General features: G+C 55.4%; 1 protein-coding gene across 1 annotated transcript; it reads right to left on the reverse strand.

Annotated features, from left to right (window-relative positions):
• Positions 1-2,812: 2,812 nt before the first annotated feature.
• LOC308509348 (myocyte-specific enhancer factor 2B-like) lies at positions 2,813-18,017 on the reverse strand. The gene is made up of 9 exons (XM_081077325.1): positions 17,932-18,017; positions 6,515-6,597; positions 5,807-6,010; positions 4,954-5,088; positions 4,323-4,470; positions 4,049-4,182; positions 3,862-3,955; positions 3,567-3,678; positions 2,813-3,263 (listed from the first exon to the last, which is right to left on the reverse strand). The coding sequence occupies exons 2-9, from the start codon at positions 6,566-6,568 to the stop codon at positions 3,038-3,040; spliced, it is 1,107 nt and encodes a 368-aa protein (XP_080933451.1). The 5' UTR covers positions 6,569-6,597; positions 17,932-18,017; the 3' UTR covers positions 2,813-3,037.
• Positions 18,018-18,991: the final 974 nt, after the last annotated feature.

Raw genomic sequence — 18,991 nt, forward strand, 5'->3', positions numbered from 1 at the left:
TCCACACTCACCATTGCACGACCTGTTTATGGCACTCTAGAAGAATGCAACTCTCAGATCTCCGACTCCCATCACCATGTTTGTGCGCTGGCCATGACTCCCACGGTGCTTCCTAACAGTGATGGAGAGCTCCTGAGTACTGGGGGCGCTCTGACAGTAACACGGGCTTTGGCCAACATCACCATGGTGTCCTTAGCAAGGCTGGTGGTAGGACACCTCCGTACAACCCTCCCCGCTTCCTCCCCAACAGAGCCATGGGGGCACGGCTGGGGTCTGGACGCAGAAGTGTTTCTAGAACCCGGTAGCCTGCCCACTATCCCCACGGTCTAGGATACTCCAAGCAGTACATGTACACGTATAATGATACACACACAACACGTGACATGCTTTTTCTGAGTCCCCAGGCTCTGAGCCCCCTGGAAGCCAAGATGGATTTTATTTATTTATTACTATTTCTATTTTATTTTAAAATGTTGAGTGGGAAGAGCAGAATCCAAAGCAACTATTGGGCGCCACCTAATGGCATATGGCGCAAATGCAGCCTCCCAGGGATGGGGCCGCAGACCCACATGCACCGCCCAGAGTCCTCCATTCTTTGAAAGCAGCCCATGTTTTTATGAACCCCTCACTGGGCACTTAGCCTGTGGACACAGACATCAGAGGTTGAACTGGCTTCTTGACAACTGTGAGGGTGAGATCCAGAGGCTGAGAAGGGATCCTCTCTGGCTGTGCCTCAGTTTCCCCCAGGGGGCCTGTGTCTGGTTGTGTGGGGGTTGTGACTGTGACACTGTGGGGACCACCAAGTAGGAAGTTTCTTCACCCCATATGGATGGCTAGGGACGTTGTAACCAGAAGGGCAAGCCAGGTGGAGAATTTTCACCCTCAAGGTGACCGCCACGCATATGCTAGCGGTGCTGCTGTGTCCAGGCCGGATCCTGGATCCCACTGACAAGGGCTGCAGTGGGGGCAGTGACTCACCCCTCCTCGGAGGGGTGCAGGTGGGGAGGATTTAGGACCTGAGTGGGAGTTGGGTAGGAGGACTCCCCAGCCTAACTCAGGTACCCTCCAGCGGCCCTGAGTTCACCCCACAGCCCCTGCATTCTCTTCAGGCCTCCCAGCACAAGTGGGGGCTCCCCCAATGGCCCCATTGTGGTGAAAGGCTACGAGTTGCGCATGGCACCCTCTCCCCTTTCCCCCCACATCGCAGCTGTCCAAGGGTCCTGGTGGCTCTACCCTATCATACCAGTGTCCTTCCACCGCTCCTCAGCCTCCTGCTGCTCTTGCCCCGAGCCCCCACTCAACCTCCCAGCCACAGAAGTCCAGGGGAGGGGACCTTTGATCATGCCATGCCCCTCCTCTGGAAACTGGGGCCCCAAAACCCCTACTCACTGGGGAAGAGGTGTCCAGGACTGAGATCTACGAGGACAAACCCCAGCTGGGGCTGCGTGCAAGTGGGGTACCCCACTTACATAAACGGTCTGTCACTTTGCATATTCTGCCCTCTTCCCCACCCCTCAAAGGAGTCCGCCCTAAGTGTTGGTGGGGAAGGGGGGACTACAGGCGGTGGGGCGGTGCTGAATGCCAGGGGCCAGGACTGACTTTGAAGCCGATTATGTACGTGCTTCCCCTCTTTAGCCACCAGCTAGGGCTGTGTGCACTAATGGTGGGATGGGAGACATTGCATTTTACTGGGAAAGCACCTCTGCGGGCCACTCGGGTGACAAGAGGGGACGAAGGTCTTGAATGGCCAAGCTGGATCAATCACCTCGGGATCTTGGTAGAATGGGGGTGGGGGGCAAATTTTATAAGTGCTGATACCAATACTCCATGTTTTCCACATTCCTGTCCAAATTGGAGATCTGCACCAAACAAGCCCTCTGTCACTTAACTTAGCAGTTAGAACCATTTCTAGGCTTGGGGCAGTGCTGAGGCCTTCCTGGAGGGGGAGACAATGGAGTCGGACCTTGGAGAATAGGAAGCAGTCTTTTTTAAAAAAGGTGAGTTAGAGGTTGAGGGAGGTGGTCCAGGAGGAAGGATCAGCATGGCCCTGGCATTGGAACTGCAAGTGTTTCTGGGGGCTCAGGGCAGGGGGCAGGGTGGGGGACAGGGGCATAGTGGGTGGTGGAGGTAGCTCAGGAGCCAGGGGAAGGGCAGGAGTCAGATCTGAGTGTCATAAGGACCCCAATGAGACCAACTTCGAGGTAGCTGGAGGCAGGATGAGCAAATGGAGCTCCCTCAGGCTGCTGGACCCCCAAGTCTGCCTGCACACACGGGACACGCCAGAGTCAGGGGCGCTGTGTCCCCCTTGGAGTGAGTAGATAACTGCCTGGCTCCTTCCTCCCTCCAGTGGAAGGAAATTGCTGAGTCAAGAGCTCAAGGGATAAGCTTATTTATAAAAAGAACAGCTTAGCAGCCCAACATTCAAGGTTCCCGACTGCTTCCTGCTGCAAGCGGTTGAGAAGAGCCAGGGACTTCTTCCTGAGACCACCACCAAACAACCGCAGAGCTGGAGGACCAATTCCTAGGCCCCTTACCGATGGGATGGGGCCACTCCAGGGGCCTGCGCCACACGGCCCTGAGCCAAGCTGCCCACCCTGGCACCTGCTCATCGGCACCCCGGCAGGGCCCTTGCCCTCGTGTCCCCACTGGTCACAGGCCTTCCTTCCAGATACCCCACCCACTCGTGAATCCTCCTCTCAGGGTGGAAGTCAGAAGGGAGTACCCTAAACCAAGACAAGGCAAGCCTGAGCCTGCTGGGGAGGAGATGGGGAGCCTTGGGGGGGGGGTGGCTATGAGCAGCGACAGATCATTTGGCCCACGGATGCCATGTGTGTTTTATTGGTGAGTACACACTCAGGAAGGGGGAACAGGGCCCCCCCCAACCGCGGGTCCCAACCTAGCCTTTCTCCTCCAAGTCCCACTGTGGAGGGGGGCGTATCCACTGGGTGTCCACTAAGGACGCAGGAGAGAGGCTGGGGCCCCACTTGCTCTTGCCCCACCAGGCAAGGGGGCAGGGCCTGTGCCACCTCCGGGTCCACTACCGGGGCCAGCCATCAGCGGTGGGCAGCCGGCGGAGGGGGGGGCCGGGCCGTAGGGGCTCTGCCAGGGGCCGGGCCAGGAGCAAGGGGTAAGGGAAGGTCTTGGGAAAGTCGCTGGGGCCTCCAGGGGCTGGTGAGAGGCGTTCAGACTTGATGCTGACTGGGGGGGTGGCCGGGGAGGCACCACGGGCTGGGGGGCCCTCCTCGCCCAGGCTGTGGCCCCCACTGCAGGAAGAGAGAGAAGGAGGGGGAAGGAGGAGGACTGTGAGCTCTTCGAGGGAAGGAGAGCAGCCAGGAGGTGGCACGGTTTGGGCAAAGGCTCAGCAGGAGGACGTTGGGAAAGGAGGGGGTGGCCATCCCTCTGGGGGCCTCTAAAATAGCCTTCCCCCGCCCACCAGCACTCCAGAGGGGCTGAGTGCAGAACTAGGGGTGGCCACCAGGGGTCAGCAGTGGCTAGGGGCTTTGGAAGACTTGGAGGGGCCCCACCACGGAGCCGGACTGGGAGTACTGGGCAGCCGGGGCACTTACCTGGGCTGGGCAGAGGAGGCTAGAGGCCCATCACTCCTCGAGGGCTGCCAGGGGGCCAGGGTGGGGGGCTGCAGCAAGCCAGAGGGCGGAGGGGGGTCTCCCAGGCCATATTCTGGGGAGGTGGAGAAGTGGGGGAGCAGGATGAGTAAGTTCAGGTCACCACCTCTGAAAGCCCCTTGCCCAAGCCTGACCCACCGCACCAGCCAGTTTTCAGTTGGTTGCTGGGGGAACGTAGGCTGCCCAGTAGGCAGGTGTACGGGGATCTCCCACAGCAGGGTGTATGTGGGGTGCATACCTGGGGGGCCTGCTGAGAGGAATGGAAAGCTCCCGAGTGTAGGTCCTGGGGCTGCGGCCGGGCAGGAACTCTGCAGGGTACCATAGAGGCCTCTCTGTGTGGAGAAAGGGTGAAGGGGAAACTGAGGCCCACACTCAGGCCATCCTACCTTCACTCATCATCCCTGACACTCCTTCTCCCCACTCACCGAGGTGCTCAGGCCCCCTCGAGACCCCGCCAGGCCACCAGGCAGGTCTGGCCTCCGCCCGTCAGCTGCCAGGTACAGGGGCGGCGGTGTCTTGCTGGCAAGGTGGCTTGGTGAGAAGAGAGGGTGGGCCAGGCCTGTGGAACAGGAGACCCCCAGAGAGAGGGCAGGCAGCCATTTCATCTATTGAAGTCTGAGGTCCAGAGGTGACGCACCAGAGCCAAGATCCCCACCCCCAAAAGCCCCCCTTGGACCCCCACCTATGCTTCATACTCACCTTGGGGCCCAGCTTTGGAGGCTGCTGGCCGGAAGGGAGATGGTCGGCTATGGGCAGGCAGGGCCTCCCCGAGCCCATTCAAGTCGCAGCCTGGTGGGGGCAGGGCCCCATATACCATGTCTGGGCTGGGCATAGTGGGGACTGCTGGCTGAGGGCAGAGAGGACGGGTTTGGTTGGAGGAAGGAGATGAGTACATCAAGTCCAAGACAGAAAATCCCAATGCGTTCAGGGGCCAGCCTCCATGTTCTGGAAGCCCTCACTACTCCTCCCTCTGGCCTAACCTCACATGGCTGGGAGAGCCGATGCCTGGCTCTGTTGCTCCTTGACAGCTAGGCCCAGAGCTAAAGCTTCTCACTCAGCATGGGGTTGGCACTGAGGGGGCTTTCCAGGTGTTTGATGAATCAAAAAAATAAAGAAGGAATTAGCTGCCTGTTGAACTCTTAGTCATCCTACAAGCCCCAGCTGTAATGCCCACTCCTCCAGGAAGCTTTTCCTGCCCATCCAGGCAGAGACCTGACCCAAAACTCTAGGCTTCATGGCCCTAGGTCCCTCTTTCAGTCTCAGCCTTGACCACTGGGGCCTAGGAGGTGGGGGGAGGGACCCATTCATGGTGGGGCAGCGAGTCACTTACATAGAGCCGGGGTCGGGGCAAGGCTGGGTCACCCCCGTCACCTGCCAACTTCCGCAGCTTCTCTCCCGGTTCCTCAAGCCCCTCGTCTGGCTCCAGCTCTGGTCCATCAAGGCCTACACCTCTCCGCTTCAGTGTCTGTGGGGAAGGGACACAAAAGGATGACCCTTTCCCCCATCCTAGCCAGGGAGCCTGGTCCTGTGGGAGAGGAGAAAGATCTACGTCGCTCTGTGGGTGGGTGGACTGCAGGCAGAGCCTGCTCCAACCAAATCTCACTGACCAAACGCTCAGTGAGTTATCATCTAGGAAGTTCCAAAAGTACACAAGACAGGGACTGTCCTGCCCCGGAACCAGAGATCTCCCCAGGCCTGCTGGCACTAGCTTAACACTCCTGCTGAATATGACTCAGGTATCTCCATTCTGCATCCATGTGTTGCCTCAAAGCCTGGCGTGCAGTGGGAGCTTAAGAAATGTTGGGAGACTGTGCAGCACCTGAGGACAACTTTACAGGCTTTCCTGAGCGCCCTTCCCCCTGGGAGCTGCACGCTCCTGGACCTCAGCGAGGTCTGCTTGCTCCAAGGTACCTTTTCTGTTTTGTCCTCTAGTCACCAAATGGGTGATGACATTAAATGAGATGATGTGTGTGAGGGGCACATAGTGCAGCGCTCAATGTGCAGTGGTTGATACTTTTATTTCCACTATCCAGGCGGCTGCCCCAGAGGGACCCTCCATTTCCCCAAACCTGCTTTCAGTGGCAGCAAAGCCAGATTACAACACTCATCTTTCCAGAGTCCCTAGGCTCTGAGCAAGCAGAGTGTGCTGGATTCACGGGCCGTGGGGGGAGGGCCCAGAGTACCTCCAGGATGTCGGTGTTGGTGCGGCTCTCATGGGGTTCACTGTACTCCGTGTATTTCAGGAGCACGCGGTCCATGTCTGTGCTGGCGTACTGGAAGAGGCGGTTGGCACTGTTGAAGATGATGAGGGCGATCTCACAGTCGCAGAGCACGCTCAACTCATAGGCCTTCTTCATCAGCCCAAACTTCCTCTTGGTGAATGTCACCTGGACCCAGGACCCATGCGTGGGTGGGAGAAGACAAGGATTTGGGGTGATGTGGGGGAAGTGGCAGGGCCTGTTTTCTGAACACGCCTCTTGACGCTGGGCCTCTGCATATGCTTTGCTTTCTGGCTGTGCGTTCACTTCCCAACCCGGCAGACTTCTATTGATGCTTTGAAACCCAGCCCAAATGACCTCTTCTTTGGGCAGTTTTCCTTGGCCTCCCAGACAGACCTCACACGCCCTCTCGGAGCTTCCCCCATTCTGTGCCTCCCTCTGAGTTGGGTGTATTTGTATGAAACTCCATCTCCCCTATGACTAGAGCTTGAGTCATTCGGAAGAATAAATGAATAAACCATCATGAAAATGAGCAAGGGCTATATCTCAAACTTCACACATAGCATCAAGACTCATGCCCTTGCAGATGCCCAAATGGCCAGGCCTTTGCCCAGGCTGTGTCTCCTGCCAGGAATGCCTTTCCCCAACCACTGTTCCACCCAGTGAACTCACCTGCCGATTCCTTTGGTCCAGAATGCGTGAGATCTGTATTTTTTTCCTTCCCATCGTCCCAGGTTGGGCAGAGCAATCTTTGTCTAGGGGAGAAGGAAAAGAGGACAGAATAGGTGGGTGGAGAGTGGGGCCGGGAACAGCCCCACAGCCCCCACTTGCAACCAGCCCAAGATGCAGTAGATGCTTGATGAACACCTTCAGAAATATTCCACATGAGAAGGCTGACCCGTCTTTTGGAGATCTGCCACCCCAGCATCTAAAAAATGACCCGCTGGTAATTGTGGTACCTTGGGGAGCATGAATGTCCTGGGCCCCCCTATGTGCAGTGGGGATGACAGTGTCATGCCATGCCCATTGTTGTCGGGGACAAAATGAGCACAGGAGCCATTCAGGTCTTCCTGGCACACAGCAGGTACCACATACATGCTACTATTATGAATATTGGCAACAGCCTAAAAGCCCTCAAAAGACTGGTTGGAGGGACACCCATGGCAGCGATCAGTAATCCTAAGCCACTGAAACAGAGCCTGGTCTGTCTTTCAACTCATTCAACCCACAACAGCTCCCAGAGCAAGATGGAGGGCTGCAGTTACAAGAAAAGATACATTTAAAAGCTTCATTGAGAGTGGAAAAAAGACTAGAAGAAAATGCTCATGACGGGAGTCACCACCAGGTGGAAATTTATGGGTGAGTTTTTTTTCCTGTTTTAAAAAACTTGAGATGTACTTCACATGACATAAAATTCACCATTTTCAAGTATGCAATTCGGTGGCATTTAGTTCACTCATGATGTTGTAGAACATCATGTAGGATCTAGTTCTCTATCTAGTTCCAGAAATTTTTCATCTCCCCCAAAAGGAGACCCCGTCCCCATGAGCAGTCACTCCCCATCCCCCACCCCCCCAGCACCTGGTAACCACTGATCTGCTTTCTGCCTCTATGGATTTGCCTGTTCTGGTCATTTCATGTAAATAGAGTTATACAATGTGTGGCCTTTTGAGTCTTTTTTTTCCATTTTTGATTATCTAAATTTTCTAACTGTTCCCCTCAGTGTATAGACTATTTCTGTTAAAAATTGTGTTTTCCTTTTTAAGGAACATGAACCCATCCCTGCCCCACTTTCCGGCGGGAAGAGGTAGGGACGCCCCGGAGAGTCCTCAGGCTTGGAGCCCTCAGACCAGGATTTGGGTCCAGCACGACTTGGGAGACACTGGGGCCCTCTTCACTGGGATGTCAGATCTTCCCGGCGGGGTCCCCAAGGGTGTGAACAGGCAGCTCAGGGAGGGTAGCATGTCCCCAAGATACACAGCATGTTGGGGTCCAGGCCCTCCTCAGCAACCCTCATGCAGGGATCCTTGGAACCAAGCAATCACATTGCCTATTGTGCAGCATGCATCCTGCTGAGCAGACAGCCACCCCAAGGCCCCTAAGGCCCCTGACACCCTCTCCACCAACTTTGTGACCACACCTGATCCCCAGCCACTCCATGTCACAGGCCTGCCCAGGGTGAGTGGGCCTGCGCTCAGGTCGCAGCTGGCCTTGGACCCTCTGGGCCTCAAGTTGCTGTTCTGTGAAGGCAGCGGGTATGAAATGCAGAACCCAGGACAGGCCTGGGAACAAGCCCTCTCTGGGGAAGTATAGAGAAATGTAGGTTCATCTCCACAAGTAGCCACACTTGCTTCCCAGATCCCAGCATGAGGGGTGTGGGCAGGACCTCTTTCATCGCAGAGTCCTAGGGCCCAGGAGTTTGACACACCTCGGACATCATATGTGACCCGCTTTGTGACCCCAGGGGTGCCCGCCGCCTTCTCTGGGCTTGGTTTCTGAGCAGTCACACTATGTAGAACTCAGATGATGACAGCCCCAACTCCAGATGGACTTGCTAAATTTAACCTTTGGGGCTAATTTTAGCCCTGGCCAGAATCGGGCTGGTTCCCACGGCTGGGATGGGTTACCCTTGCCCTGATGGGTCCTTGGAGACAGGAGGGGGGCACTAGCCCGGAGGTCCTGGGTGCCAAGATGACTCCGGAAATGCCCCCCACGCCTGGGGTCCCATGGGAACATGGGACTTGGACCTGAGAGTCTGGACCTGGAAAATCTGATTCCAGCCCCTTCTCAGTTTGGTCCCATTTTAGACAAGGAGATCCCAGCTAGGGCAGGGGTCACATAACAGGGGAACCTCAAGAGCCAGAAGGTCAGAGGGGTCTTTCTGAACTGAGACCCAAAAGTCATGACAGAAAGTGAGTTCCAGGCAGAAGGAACAGCAGGTGCAAAGGCCCTGAGGAAGGATGAGACACAGCAACAAGGCTGGAGTGAGGAGCTCAGGGGAGAGACCGCAGAGGCAGAGCCAGTCTGGGTTCTCTGAGCTGCAGGGAGGGCTATGAATTTGGGTCTAAGAGTGATGGAGAGCCATGGGAGGGTTTTTGAACAAGAAAGGATAGAGTTCGATTTATCACTAAAAAACTCTTCTGACCCTCAACCCCTCATCCTCAACCAGGAACTAAAGTCATCCCCAGCTTTGTCCCTTGAGGGACCTACCCATTACACAGCTTTGATCATGATTCTCCCTGCTTATACACTCTTCATGGCTCCTTACTGCCCTCAGGAGTAAATTGCAGTTCCCAGCTTGGCATTCGAGGCCCTGCCTCAATCAGCCCCTGCCCACCTTTCTCTACCTTCAACAAAACGCCTCTGCCTAGAAATCCTTTTGCCCCTTCTTCACTTGGCCAACTCCTATTCACACTTCAAAACCCAGCTCAAAAAATCCATTTCTCCAGGAAGCCCTTCCTTGCCCTCACTCTGGACTCCTACAGCTCCCGTCCTTCCCTTCAGTTCTGACCCCATGGGGCTGGGGACGTATATATCTAGCTCTGTGTCCCCCAGACTAGAAGCCCCTCAGGACCAGACATAGGAGTGGCGGGGTATATTTGGTGAGTGGAGCAGGTCAAGAGAGACACGTCTGAACCCCCTGCTTCCCTCAACAACTTCCTCTCAGACTCTCCCAGGTGACTCTTACCCAGAAATACACGCGCATGCAAATCCAGCCACTGGGTGGACGTGTGTCAGGCCCAGGTGTGAAGGGCTAGCCAAGGAATGCGGGGGCGGAAGGCCCGGGGTGTGCATATATATTTGTACTCACATGCAAATCCCCACCCCAAGCCGCAGACAGACCAGCGGCCAGTTCTCCAGATGTTGGTGTGATCGGAACTGCTGGGGGGAGGCGGCACTGCTGAATGTGCCGGGCACGAGAGGTGAGGCTGAGGTTTGGGGAAGCCTCTTCTATGCATACCCCCACACCAATGTCCAGCCAGAAAGCAGAGAGCTTGTGGTATCTGCCCAGCAGAGAGGTAGAGATGGACCCATAGACAAGGAATGGAGCAGGGAAGAAGGGTCAGGAGAAATCCAAGAGGGCATCTCAAAGGAGAAAGCGTGTAATTGGGCCTCAAAGTAGAGGCTGGGTGGGGGCCTGAGCAGAAGGGCAGGGGGTGGACCTTTGAAGCCAAGAGCCCAGCTGCTCCCCACCTCTTTCTTCATCCCCTCATACTTAGCATTTATTAAGTAACAATTGCAGGGCCAACCACTGCAATAAAGACCTCACAAGAAGTAGAAAGTGTAAGTAGACCAATGGCCACAGGAGATTAGCATAGAAAAGTGACTGAGATCTACCATAAAAAGACAATAGGCCCAAATAGCTTTATGGCTATTTTATGGAACCTCAAGGGACAGGAAAGTGCAAAGGTATTTAAACTAACTCAGACCTGTGAAAACAATGGGAAGTGCCTTACATTATGTTTATGAAACTCTCGTATATCAGAACCCAAGTCCAAAAATAGAGAAGTACTGACCATGAAAGGGGCAACATTAGCCAGGGATTTCAAGGAAGACCTGTCTGAACAGATGACATTTGAGCTGAGATCTCAAGTATGAGACAGAGAGAGCCAAGAAAGGGAAGAGTCAGGGGTGGGAAGATCTGAGGGATGGGTGGTCCTGGCAGGGGAACTGCAAGGGCAAAAGTCAGAGTGACCCTGACTTTGGCATTCTGAAAAAAATCGAAGAAGTCTGTATGTCTGGACAGCGTGGCAAGGGGGAGAGTCAAGGAGGGTGGTGGGGAGGATTGTGGGGTGGATCATGTAAGTCCTTGTGGGCGACAGTGAAGAGTGTGGGCTTTACTCCGAGGGCAATGGGGAGCCATGGAATATTTGAGGGCAGGGGAGGGTCAGGATATGATTTTAGAGTTTTAAAAATCCCCTTGCAATCTCACAGTTGCTGGTAGGAGAGAGAGGAGGTACAGCCACTGTGGAAAACCAGCATCTACTAAAGATGAACATATATCTACACCATGACTCAGGGTTCCCTCTCCTCAGTTTCACCCAAGAGAAATGGACCCATGTTTTACCAAAGGCAAGAGTGTTCTCAGCAGCTTCATTCATCACAACCCCAAACCGCAAATGACCCAGATGCCCTCAATGGGAGAATCGGTAAATACTTTCTGGTAGATTCCACAGTGGACTACTTCACGGCACAGAGAAAAGATGCACCCCAGTTCCGTGCAGCTGCACGAGAGAATCTCTCAGACCTGTGCCGATTCAACAGTGATGGACTCCACAGAGGAGACACGCCATGGGAGTCCCCGTACATGAAGTTCCAGAACAGGAAAATTCAGCCACAGTGACAAATGTCAGCACAGGGGTCACCAGAGTAGGTGCTGTGACAGGGCAGAGGGGGTTGGGGGCTCTGCTCCCTGTCCAGGGTCTGAGTACACAGATATGTTCAGTTTGTTCAAATTTGTTAGCCCTGCTCAGATGATTTCTGTGATTTATCTCAACCAAAAGATTTTTTTTTAAAGCCGCTGCCTGCTCCTGGCTGACAAAGGGAGCAGCGTCTCTCTAGGCAAGGGTGAGGTAACAGAGAGAGGCTGGGGCAAGTGTCCAGGTGGGAGGGGGGGCCTGGACTGAGATGGGGCTGCCGATGGGCAGAAGTGCCTGGATCATTTGGCAACCGAGGACACAGGACACGCTGGTGACACACGCCTCGGGTCGGGAAGGAACCCAGGTTCCCAGACCTGAGCGTGTGCAGGGGAAGCACTGGGGGGATGAAGGAAGATTTTCATGAGCACCTGGAGCATTATAAACTCTGTACGGTGAGAAGTGTGGTCACTAAGTCAATTGACAAACACCCCTGGGGTCCTTCAGGCCATGAATGTCACCTCCCTGGCCTGGTGAGGCCTCTTAGCCCCCTTAGTGATGGAGATAGGGGGTCTGGAAGGAATCCCAACTTCCCACTGACCCTTCACCCTAGCCTCTCCCCACGGGACTCAGTTTTCTCATCAGTAAATGACAGTGAGAATCCTTCTCCCTCCAGCTGGGGAGGAAAGGGGTCGGGAGACCTGTTGACTTGTTTTCTGGCCTCTGGCAACCCTCTGGCCTTGGGACTGAGGACGCTGAGTCAGCGTACCATGTTGCCAGACCATGGCGACAAGCAGGGAACACACTTGGCAACATCAAGCCCCTATTTCCTCCCCCATAAAATGGGTCACGGAATCGTGGCCTCAAAGACTTTGCAGTGAGGGTTTGAGAGAAAAGATCTGGAACAAGTCAAGTTCCTCTTCTCGGCTCCCAGTGGGGCTTTAATGGGGGGATGAGTGACAGCACGCTGCCAGACCTGAGCCCAGAAGCCTCAGCTTGTTGGGGTACTCAGGCCAGGAAAGGAGGGGAGGAAAGGAGAAGTGAGAGGCAGGTGGGTGGTAGTGGGGCGGGGAGGTGAGGGCCCTCAGGGATGAGGCGAAGCAGGGAGGGGGCGCTGCTCCTGGGCCACTACAGCGAATCACGTCAGTGGACCCGCCTCATGCAACCCAGGCTGTGGTTTCATCACCTGCTCCCCAAGTACCTCATTACTGGCAACAGGAAGAGCCCCTTGGAAAACCGGGACCCCTCCTCTCTCTTGAGGGCTCAAGTGGCTCTGACCCCAGCTGCCGGCGACCCCTCCTCCAGCCAGGGCCCTGAGCCTGCCTTCTCCCTGGGGCCTGGGAGATGTTGTCCCAGGTGGGGGGCACTGTGGGTGATCTGGGAGCTGGCTAAGCGGCCCCTGGAGCTCCACACCTGCCCCTGGGGACAGGATGGGATCCAGCCACACTTCTTGTGTGGCCAAACTTCTCTGGGTCCGAGTTTCTACCCGCAGAAAATGGGGAGTCAGGGGAGCCTTGCTGAGTTTTGGGGGGAAGCTCCACAATAGGTGCTCTGTAGATGTTATTTCCCTCCTTCCTCTGTCACTAGGCCCTGACCTTGGGGTTACTGCTCCTCAGACCCAGGGAGCACTCAGCTCAGAGTGAGGCAGACCCAGGCAGGGGAATTAGGGGGTAGGGGGCCTGGAGAAAGCCTAGTCCTCATATGGACAAATGGGGGGTAGGGAGATTCCCTAAACACATGTAGAGTCCCTGAAAATCCACAGGTGTCTAAAACACATGGATCCCCAGCAACATGCATCACCCCCAAACACATGTGGATTCTGCATACAAAAGACCCCAAAACATGCAGCCCAAAATACATACAGAACCCCCCAAACATAGCTCTCCCAAACACACTCAGATCCCCCACATAGACACATAGAGCCCCCAACACATGCCGATCCCCCAAATGCACAGACCCCCAAATATGTGAAGACACCCCTAAACACACCAGTCCTCCCACAGCATGCAGACCCCCCAGACACACACAGAGCTCCCCAAGCACATGCAGACTCCTCAAATCTAGGCTAGTTCCGCATTATACACAGGTAGGACCCCATCCCTGCAATGATGTCACCCACCCTCTGGCTTCCTGAAGCAAATGGTCAGCACTCCCCAAGGGAGACATGGGAGCAGGGGTTGGGAGTTGTTACCACATGTAGCTCTGAATCCCAGAAACCCAGAATGTTCCAGTTCAAGATGACCCTTTTGGGGTCCCTTTATCCATAGCTCCCTCTGGCATCCACGGGGATGGACCCATTTATATCCATGAGGTCCAATGGGGGACCCTCAGGCCCACCTCCACGGACCCCTCCCCAGACCTGCACTGGGAGGGCCAAGGTGGCCATGCAGTGAGAGGACAGGGCTGCAGCTGTGGGCCTGGCCAGACCAGGGTTCAAATCCTGGCTCTACCACACACTCATTGCCTGACATGCTCTGAGCCTCAGTTTCCCCATTTGTACAATGGGCCTCTGCGAGCTCCCCAGGCACCCACCCCCTTGTCCCTCCTTTTGGGGAGGCCTCATATACCAGCAAATTCCCAGATCACCTTCTGCCCCTTTCCAGGCAGCTGACACACCAGCCCCAGACAGCCCCACCACGCTCCCCAATTCAGGCCTTTGCCCAGGCTGTGCTCTCCCCCTGGAAGGCCCAGCGCTAAGGCGCTGTCCTTCAAGGTCAGGCAGAAACCCTTGTTTCTGGAAGTGCTGGTTTCCCCAGGCAGGAGCCATCTTTCCCTGCGGCGCTTAGCCCTGCTGGGTATTTTTGGTGCTTCTTTGTTTCTGTCTTTGATAATCATGTCACCCTCTGAAGATGCCCAGTCTGTGAGGGCAGGGATGGCCTCGCCCAGACTGGCACACTGTAGGCCCCCACTCACCCTTCCTAAATGAATGGGCAAATAATGGTTTAACACATGGAAGAAACACCGGCAACTGGTTTAGTTTTCTTTGAAACACCTCGTGACCCACAAAACAAATTTGAGGCTCCCATCTAGTCCATAGGCTGCCAGTTTGAAACGCCTGCTCTAACAAGCCAACAGCACAACAGCCAATTGGATGGTTTCGTGTCCTCTCGGGCCAAAGGATAGACCCTTCTAAAGTCCCACTGCCATGTCAGAAGGAAACCATGTCCTGAGGCCCGGCCTGGTACTCTCCTGCCACAGAGGCCAATTTCTGTGTCACGGCCAATGCAGACAGAGGCCCACTGCCCCATCCCCCCTCCTGAGGGGCTGGGGACCCTGACTCCTGGAGCCAGAGAGACTCTACATTCAGAACCCAACCCTGCTGTCCCATGGAGTTTGGAGCCCTGGGCTACCCAAGGTGCCAGGTGAGGTCCCCAAAGCCACAGTGCAGCTGCAGGAACAGCCCAAGGTTTCCCTGTCTTTGTTCCAGAGAAAGAGCTTCCCATGGGGCCCCAGAAATTCATCCCCAAAGGCCCACGCCTCCCTGCTTGGGAAATTAGCACATCTGTCAGCGCTGGGCAGAAGGGATTCAGCCCATAACCTGGCAGACCCAAGACACTGTCAGCAGGAACCCCAAATTGGGGCCTTGGGGCATCCCTGGTCTCCACTCTCTTCCCCCAGAAAGTGTGGGAACCCACCAGATGCTGGGGACATAGGGGCCGGGAGGGAACAGACCCAGCCTGGCCTCCCCCATTGCCCAATCTGACGAGGGAGGTAACAACAGACGTAACTGTGCCAGGAACAGAGGCTTTCAAGGAAGAAATTCAACAGAGGGAGGCTGTGGGGGGTGGTAGGGGAAAGAGCTGCTTTGGACAGAGAGATCAGAAGGGGCTTTCTGAAAAGGGGGCACCTCAAGGGTGAGAGGACACCAGCCCTGTAGGGATGTGGGGGAGAGAGTGCCCAGTAGAAGGAATGGCAGGTGCAAAGGCCCTGAGGTAGGAAGGTGCTGGCTGGGTTCCAGATGCAGGGGAGGCCAGCATGGCTGGGGTGGGGTGAGTGAGGGGCAGCTGGAGACCAAGAGAGCAGGGAGCTGCAAGGGGACCGGGAGTCAGGGTGGGAGGGTGGACCACAGAGCAATGGGGCACCAGAGAGGATGTGTGAGCAGGGGAGCGTGTGGTCTGATTCGGGATTTTCAGCAGACCCAGGGGCTACCGTGGGGAAAGGTCTTGTCAGAGCGAGGCCAGGACAGGATCCAGTAGGACACCGTGAGGGCTGTGGGTGTGGAAGGTGGATGAGGCAGGCCTCTGCCCATAGCAGTGGCTCCTTATGCCAACCGGCTTTGAGTACTCCCTTCCAAGTGCCCCACCTTAACCTCAGGTGAACCTGAGCCTGGAGAATGGGACAGAGAAGCGATGGACTTGAGGCCTCCTTGACCCCTGGTAGAGAGTAGGGTGGGATGGGCCTGGATGAAGCTCGGTCATAGTTTGGATGGCACCTGATGCCCGGGCCCACGAGCCACCTCATTTACACACAGGACCCGCCTGACCCACAGACAGCCCAGTAAAGCAGAGATAGCAGTCTCATTTTACACAGGAGGAAGCAGGCTTCTTCCTAGGTCCACATGGCAAGACCCCCAGATTCCCATTTAAACCTGGGTTTGTACCCCAGGGTCGTCCTATGGTCACCCAGTCTTGGAAGTGGGCCTGGGCACCACTGGGGTCCAAGACACTTGCTCCTGAGCCTCAGGGTGATGGGGCAGCCTCCAAGCCCCTGAGATACAGACCCAGAGAAGCCCTTTGGGGGCTCAGAAATGGCACCCTGTGTACCCCATGGGTATTCACATTCTGGGGCTAGAATGAGCTTTCCGACCCTGGGAGCTCAGGCATGTGATAAATCATTTCCGAAAAATGTCATCTGTCTCCAGGTACGTATATGCCTCAAATCTTCCAGAAGGCCAGAACCCCAAACGTCTACACTTATTGTATCTGAGATGGGGTGACAAATTATTTTAATTCCCTTTCTCCTCTTAATTTGCACTTTCCAGATGTCTACCTGGTTGGGTAATGATTGAATGAAATAAAAAATTAGTTGGAGATGGTAAGAATGATGGAGAATAGCTTGTTCAGATCACAGGGTAGCCATGGAGCTCAGAGAGGGGCAGCCATCTGTCTGAGGCCACACAGAGACAGGAGAGAGGAAGTTGGAGCCCCTCACTCCTGCCTTTTGTTCTCTCCGGGGGGCTGAGAGGCTGCCATTCCTTCTCTGGGGTGCCTGGGTGTCTCTACCTGGCCCCAGTCTTCCCTCCTGCAAAATGAGGACTTCAGACCATATAACCAGCTTCCTGTTCTCCCAGGTGAGACCCTAAGTATTTGGAAATTCCATTCCCTGGGGGCCAATATTCACTCCTTAGCTCAGACAGGTGGTGGGAGGCAGGCATGGGGAAAAGGAAGGGTGAGTCTTACTTCAAACTCACACATCAGTCCTTCCAAGTCGAAATACTGTTTTTAACCTAGTTCCTTTACCCCAAAAGTCTGAGACTACTTGTACCCAGATGCCAAATGTCCAGAAGTTCTGACCTTCCCCAGTGAGGATTTCTCAGTCAGGCTAGGCAGGAGGCCTGAGCTACTGTGTTTCCCCGATAAGACCTAGCCGGACACTCAGTTCTAATGTGTCTTTTGGAGCAAAAATTAATGTAAGATCGGTATTATATTATATTATATAGATCTGGTCTTATAATAAAATAAGATACATCTAATGCGTCTTTTGGAGCAAAAGATTAAAATCCAATGCATCTTTTGGAGCAAAAATTAATATAAGACCTGGTCTCATTATATTATGTAAGACCCGGTCTTATTTTACTATAAGACCGGGTCTTATTTTACTATAAGATCGGGTCTCATATTAATTTTTGCTCCAAAAGACGCATTAGAGCTGATTGTCTGGCTAGGTCTTATTTTCAGGGAAACACGGTATTTCTGACTTCTTGGATTTGCAGCTGGGGGCTGGGGGTGTCCAAGGACCCCAGTCACTAACTGATGTCTGCAGCCCTGGACCCTGAGAAAGGTGGAGAGAGGGGGACCATGACCATGAAAGTTAACAGCCACCAGCTTGTCATGTGCTGAGTATGAGTGTTCCTGTACCCTTGTCCTAGATGGGGACACTGAGACACAGGAAAGGTGGTAGCCCGTTCTTTAAGGCAGTTGTGGCCCACCACCCAGGTCTCTGTGCCCACCACAGGGGCACCCCGTGGGTCCAGCTGAGGCCGCACATTTGCTGCATGAGGCACAGACCCCACGGGGCAGATGAGGGTCACAGCAGTCAGAGACATACAAGGGATGGTCATGCCACACACAGGTCTGGGGCTGTGACACACGAGGACACCTGCAGCAAGAAGGCACGGGGTTGTGTACAGGGGCCTCAAGGGCACGCAAAGGGTTGTGCTCCAGGAGAGGAGAACACTGTAGCCCACAGACCAGATACACAGCTCACGGACACTTAACAGGGGCTCATGGCACCACAACTTTGGACACACGACTCCTCCCAAACGGACATCAAAACCCTCAGACACATGCTCCTTCGACACAACCTCTCAGAAACAAAACTCTAAGACTCACAACCCCTCCAACACATCCTGCCCCTCAGCTTCACACCCCTCGGACTCACAATCCCAGGACGCACACCTCTTAGACATACCCTCTACAACACACAGCAGCACACTCAGACCTCCAAACCTAGCTCAGCGCACAGATGACATTTAAAGACACCATACGAGGCTCGTCCCGCCGCGACACAAACCTGCTCTGCCTGGACCCTCGGACGCGCGCGCAAGGATCCGCAGCCGCCGCGCAGAGCGCCGGTCGCCCCGCCGCCGCAGGTGCCTACGGAGCGGTAGGCCCCGCCTCCAGAAGCTGATTGGATGGGGCGGTTCATTTGCATGGAGGGCGTACCCACGGGCCGCGGTGGGCGGGTACTTGGGCGTGACTCCGCCTCGCGAGTTCAGGGGCCGGGGCTCGGACGGGGAAAGACGCTGAGGTGCGTACAATGAGCGAGAGGGAACTGGAGAAGGGGCGGGATCAGGCTCGCCAGGCTTCCCCCACCCACACTGGGCGCCCCAGACCCTGTCTCTAATCACTGCCAACCCCAATACTGGACTTACTCCATCCAGAGTGAAATATACCTCTGACCCTAACTAAGGACCCCAGGGGCTGAGCTCTTCTGAAAACAGCACTGACTCTTGCTCTCACCCAAATGGAGAGACTGCAGAAAGGGGCTCTGAGGTGGCCTCTGTGGCCTCGCCCATTGACAGGAGGGTGACAGACCCCTCAGCTGCTGGGCTCCCTCCTCCACTTCAAAGGTCAGCTGGCGGGAGGGCTTCCAGGACTGGCCCCCAGCCCAGACCTCTAAATCCACGTTCTCCCTGGGATCCCAGTACCACTCAGCGCAGGGCCAGGCCCAGAGGAGGGGTCAAAGGAGGGTTGTTGAATGAATTAATGTGAAAAGAATTACAGGATGAAGGTGACATTGAACTGGGTATTCTTGGAGAAGCCCGCAATCTGGAGGAGGTAGAGCGCCAGCACCACACTCCCCCAGCCCTGTGGGGTCAGGACTGGGCCAGAAGGGTCAAACAGGGCTTCCTACAAGAGGGGGCACTTGCACTGGGCCTTGAAGCCCACTGGGAGAAGGGTTTTCCAAGAGGGAATAGCCCCATAAAGGTGCAGGGGAAGAGTGTAGAGTTCTTGGGGTGGGGGAGATGAGGGAGAGGAAGCCAGGGCAGGAGAAGACAGGGGTGGGAGCCCAGGGAAAGGCTGGGAGATGGCGAGGAGGGGGTTGGGGCGAGTGAAGGGGAGGAGCAGGT

Source organism: Rhinolophus hipposideros (genome assembly GCF_964194185.1).
Source record: "Rhinolophus hipposideros genome assembly, chromosome: 16".
Taxonomy (NCBI): Eukaryota; Metazoa; Chordata; class Mammalia; order Chiroptera; family Rhinolophidae; genus Rhinolophus; species Rhinolophus hipposideros.

What these genes read in the sequence shown, in the direction of transcription:
- LOC308509348 (XM_081077325.1), bottom strand. Translation starts at nt 6,568, where the DNA reads ATGGGAAGGAAAAAAATACAGATCTCACGCATTCTGGACCAAAGGAAT. An exon ending in GAGGGGGCCTGAGCACCTCG is followed by an intron (nt 3,956 to 4,048) that starts GTGAGTGGGGAG and finishes TTCTCCACACAG; the next exon opens with AGAGGCCTCTATGGTACCCT. An exon ending in GCCTCCTCTGCCCAGCCCAG is followed by an intron (nt 3,264 to 3,566) that starts GTAAGTGCCCCG and finishes CTCTTCCTGCAG; the next exon opens with TGGGGGCCACAGCCTGGGCG.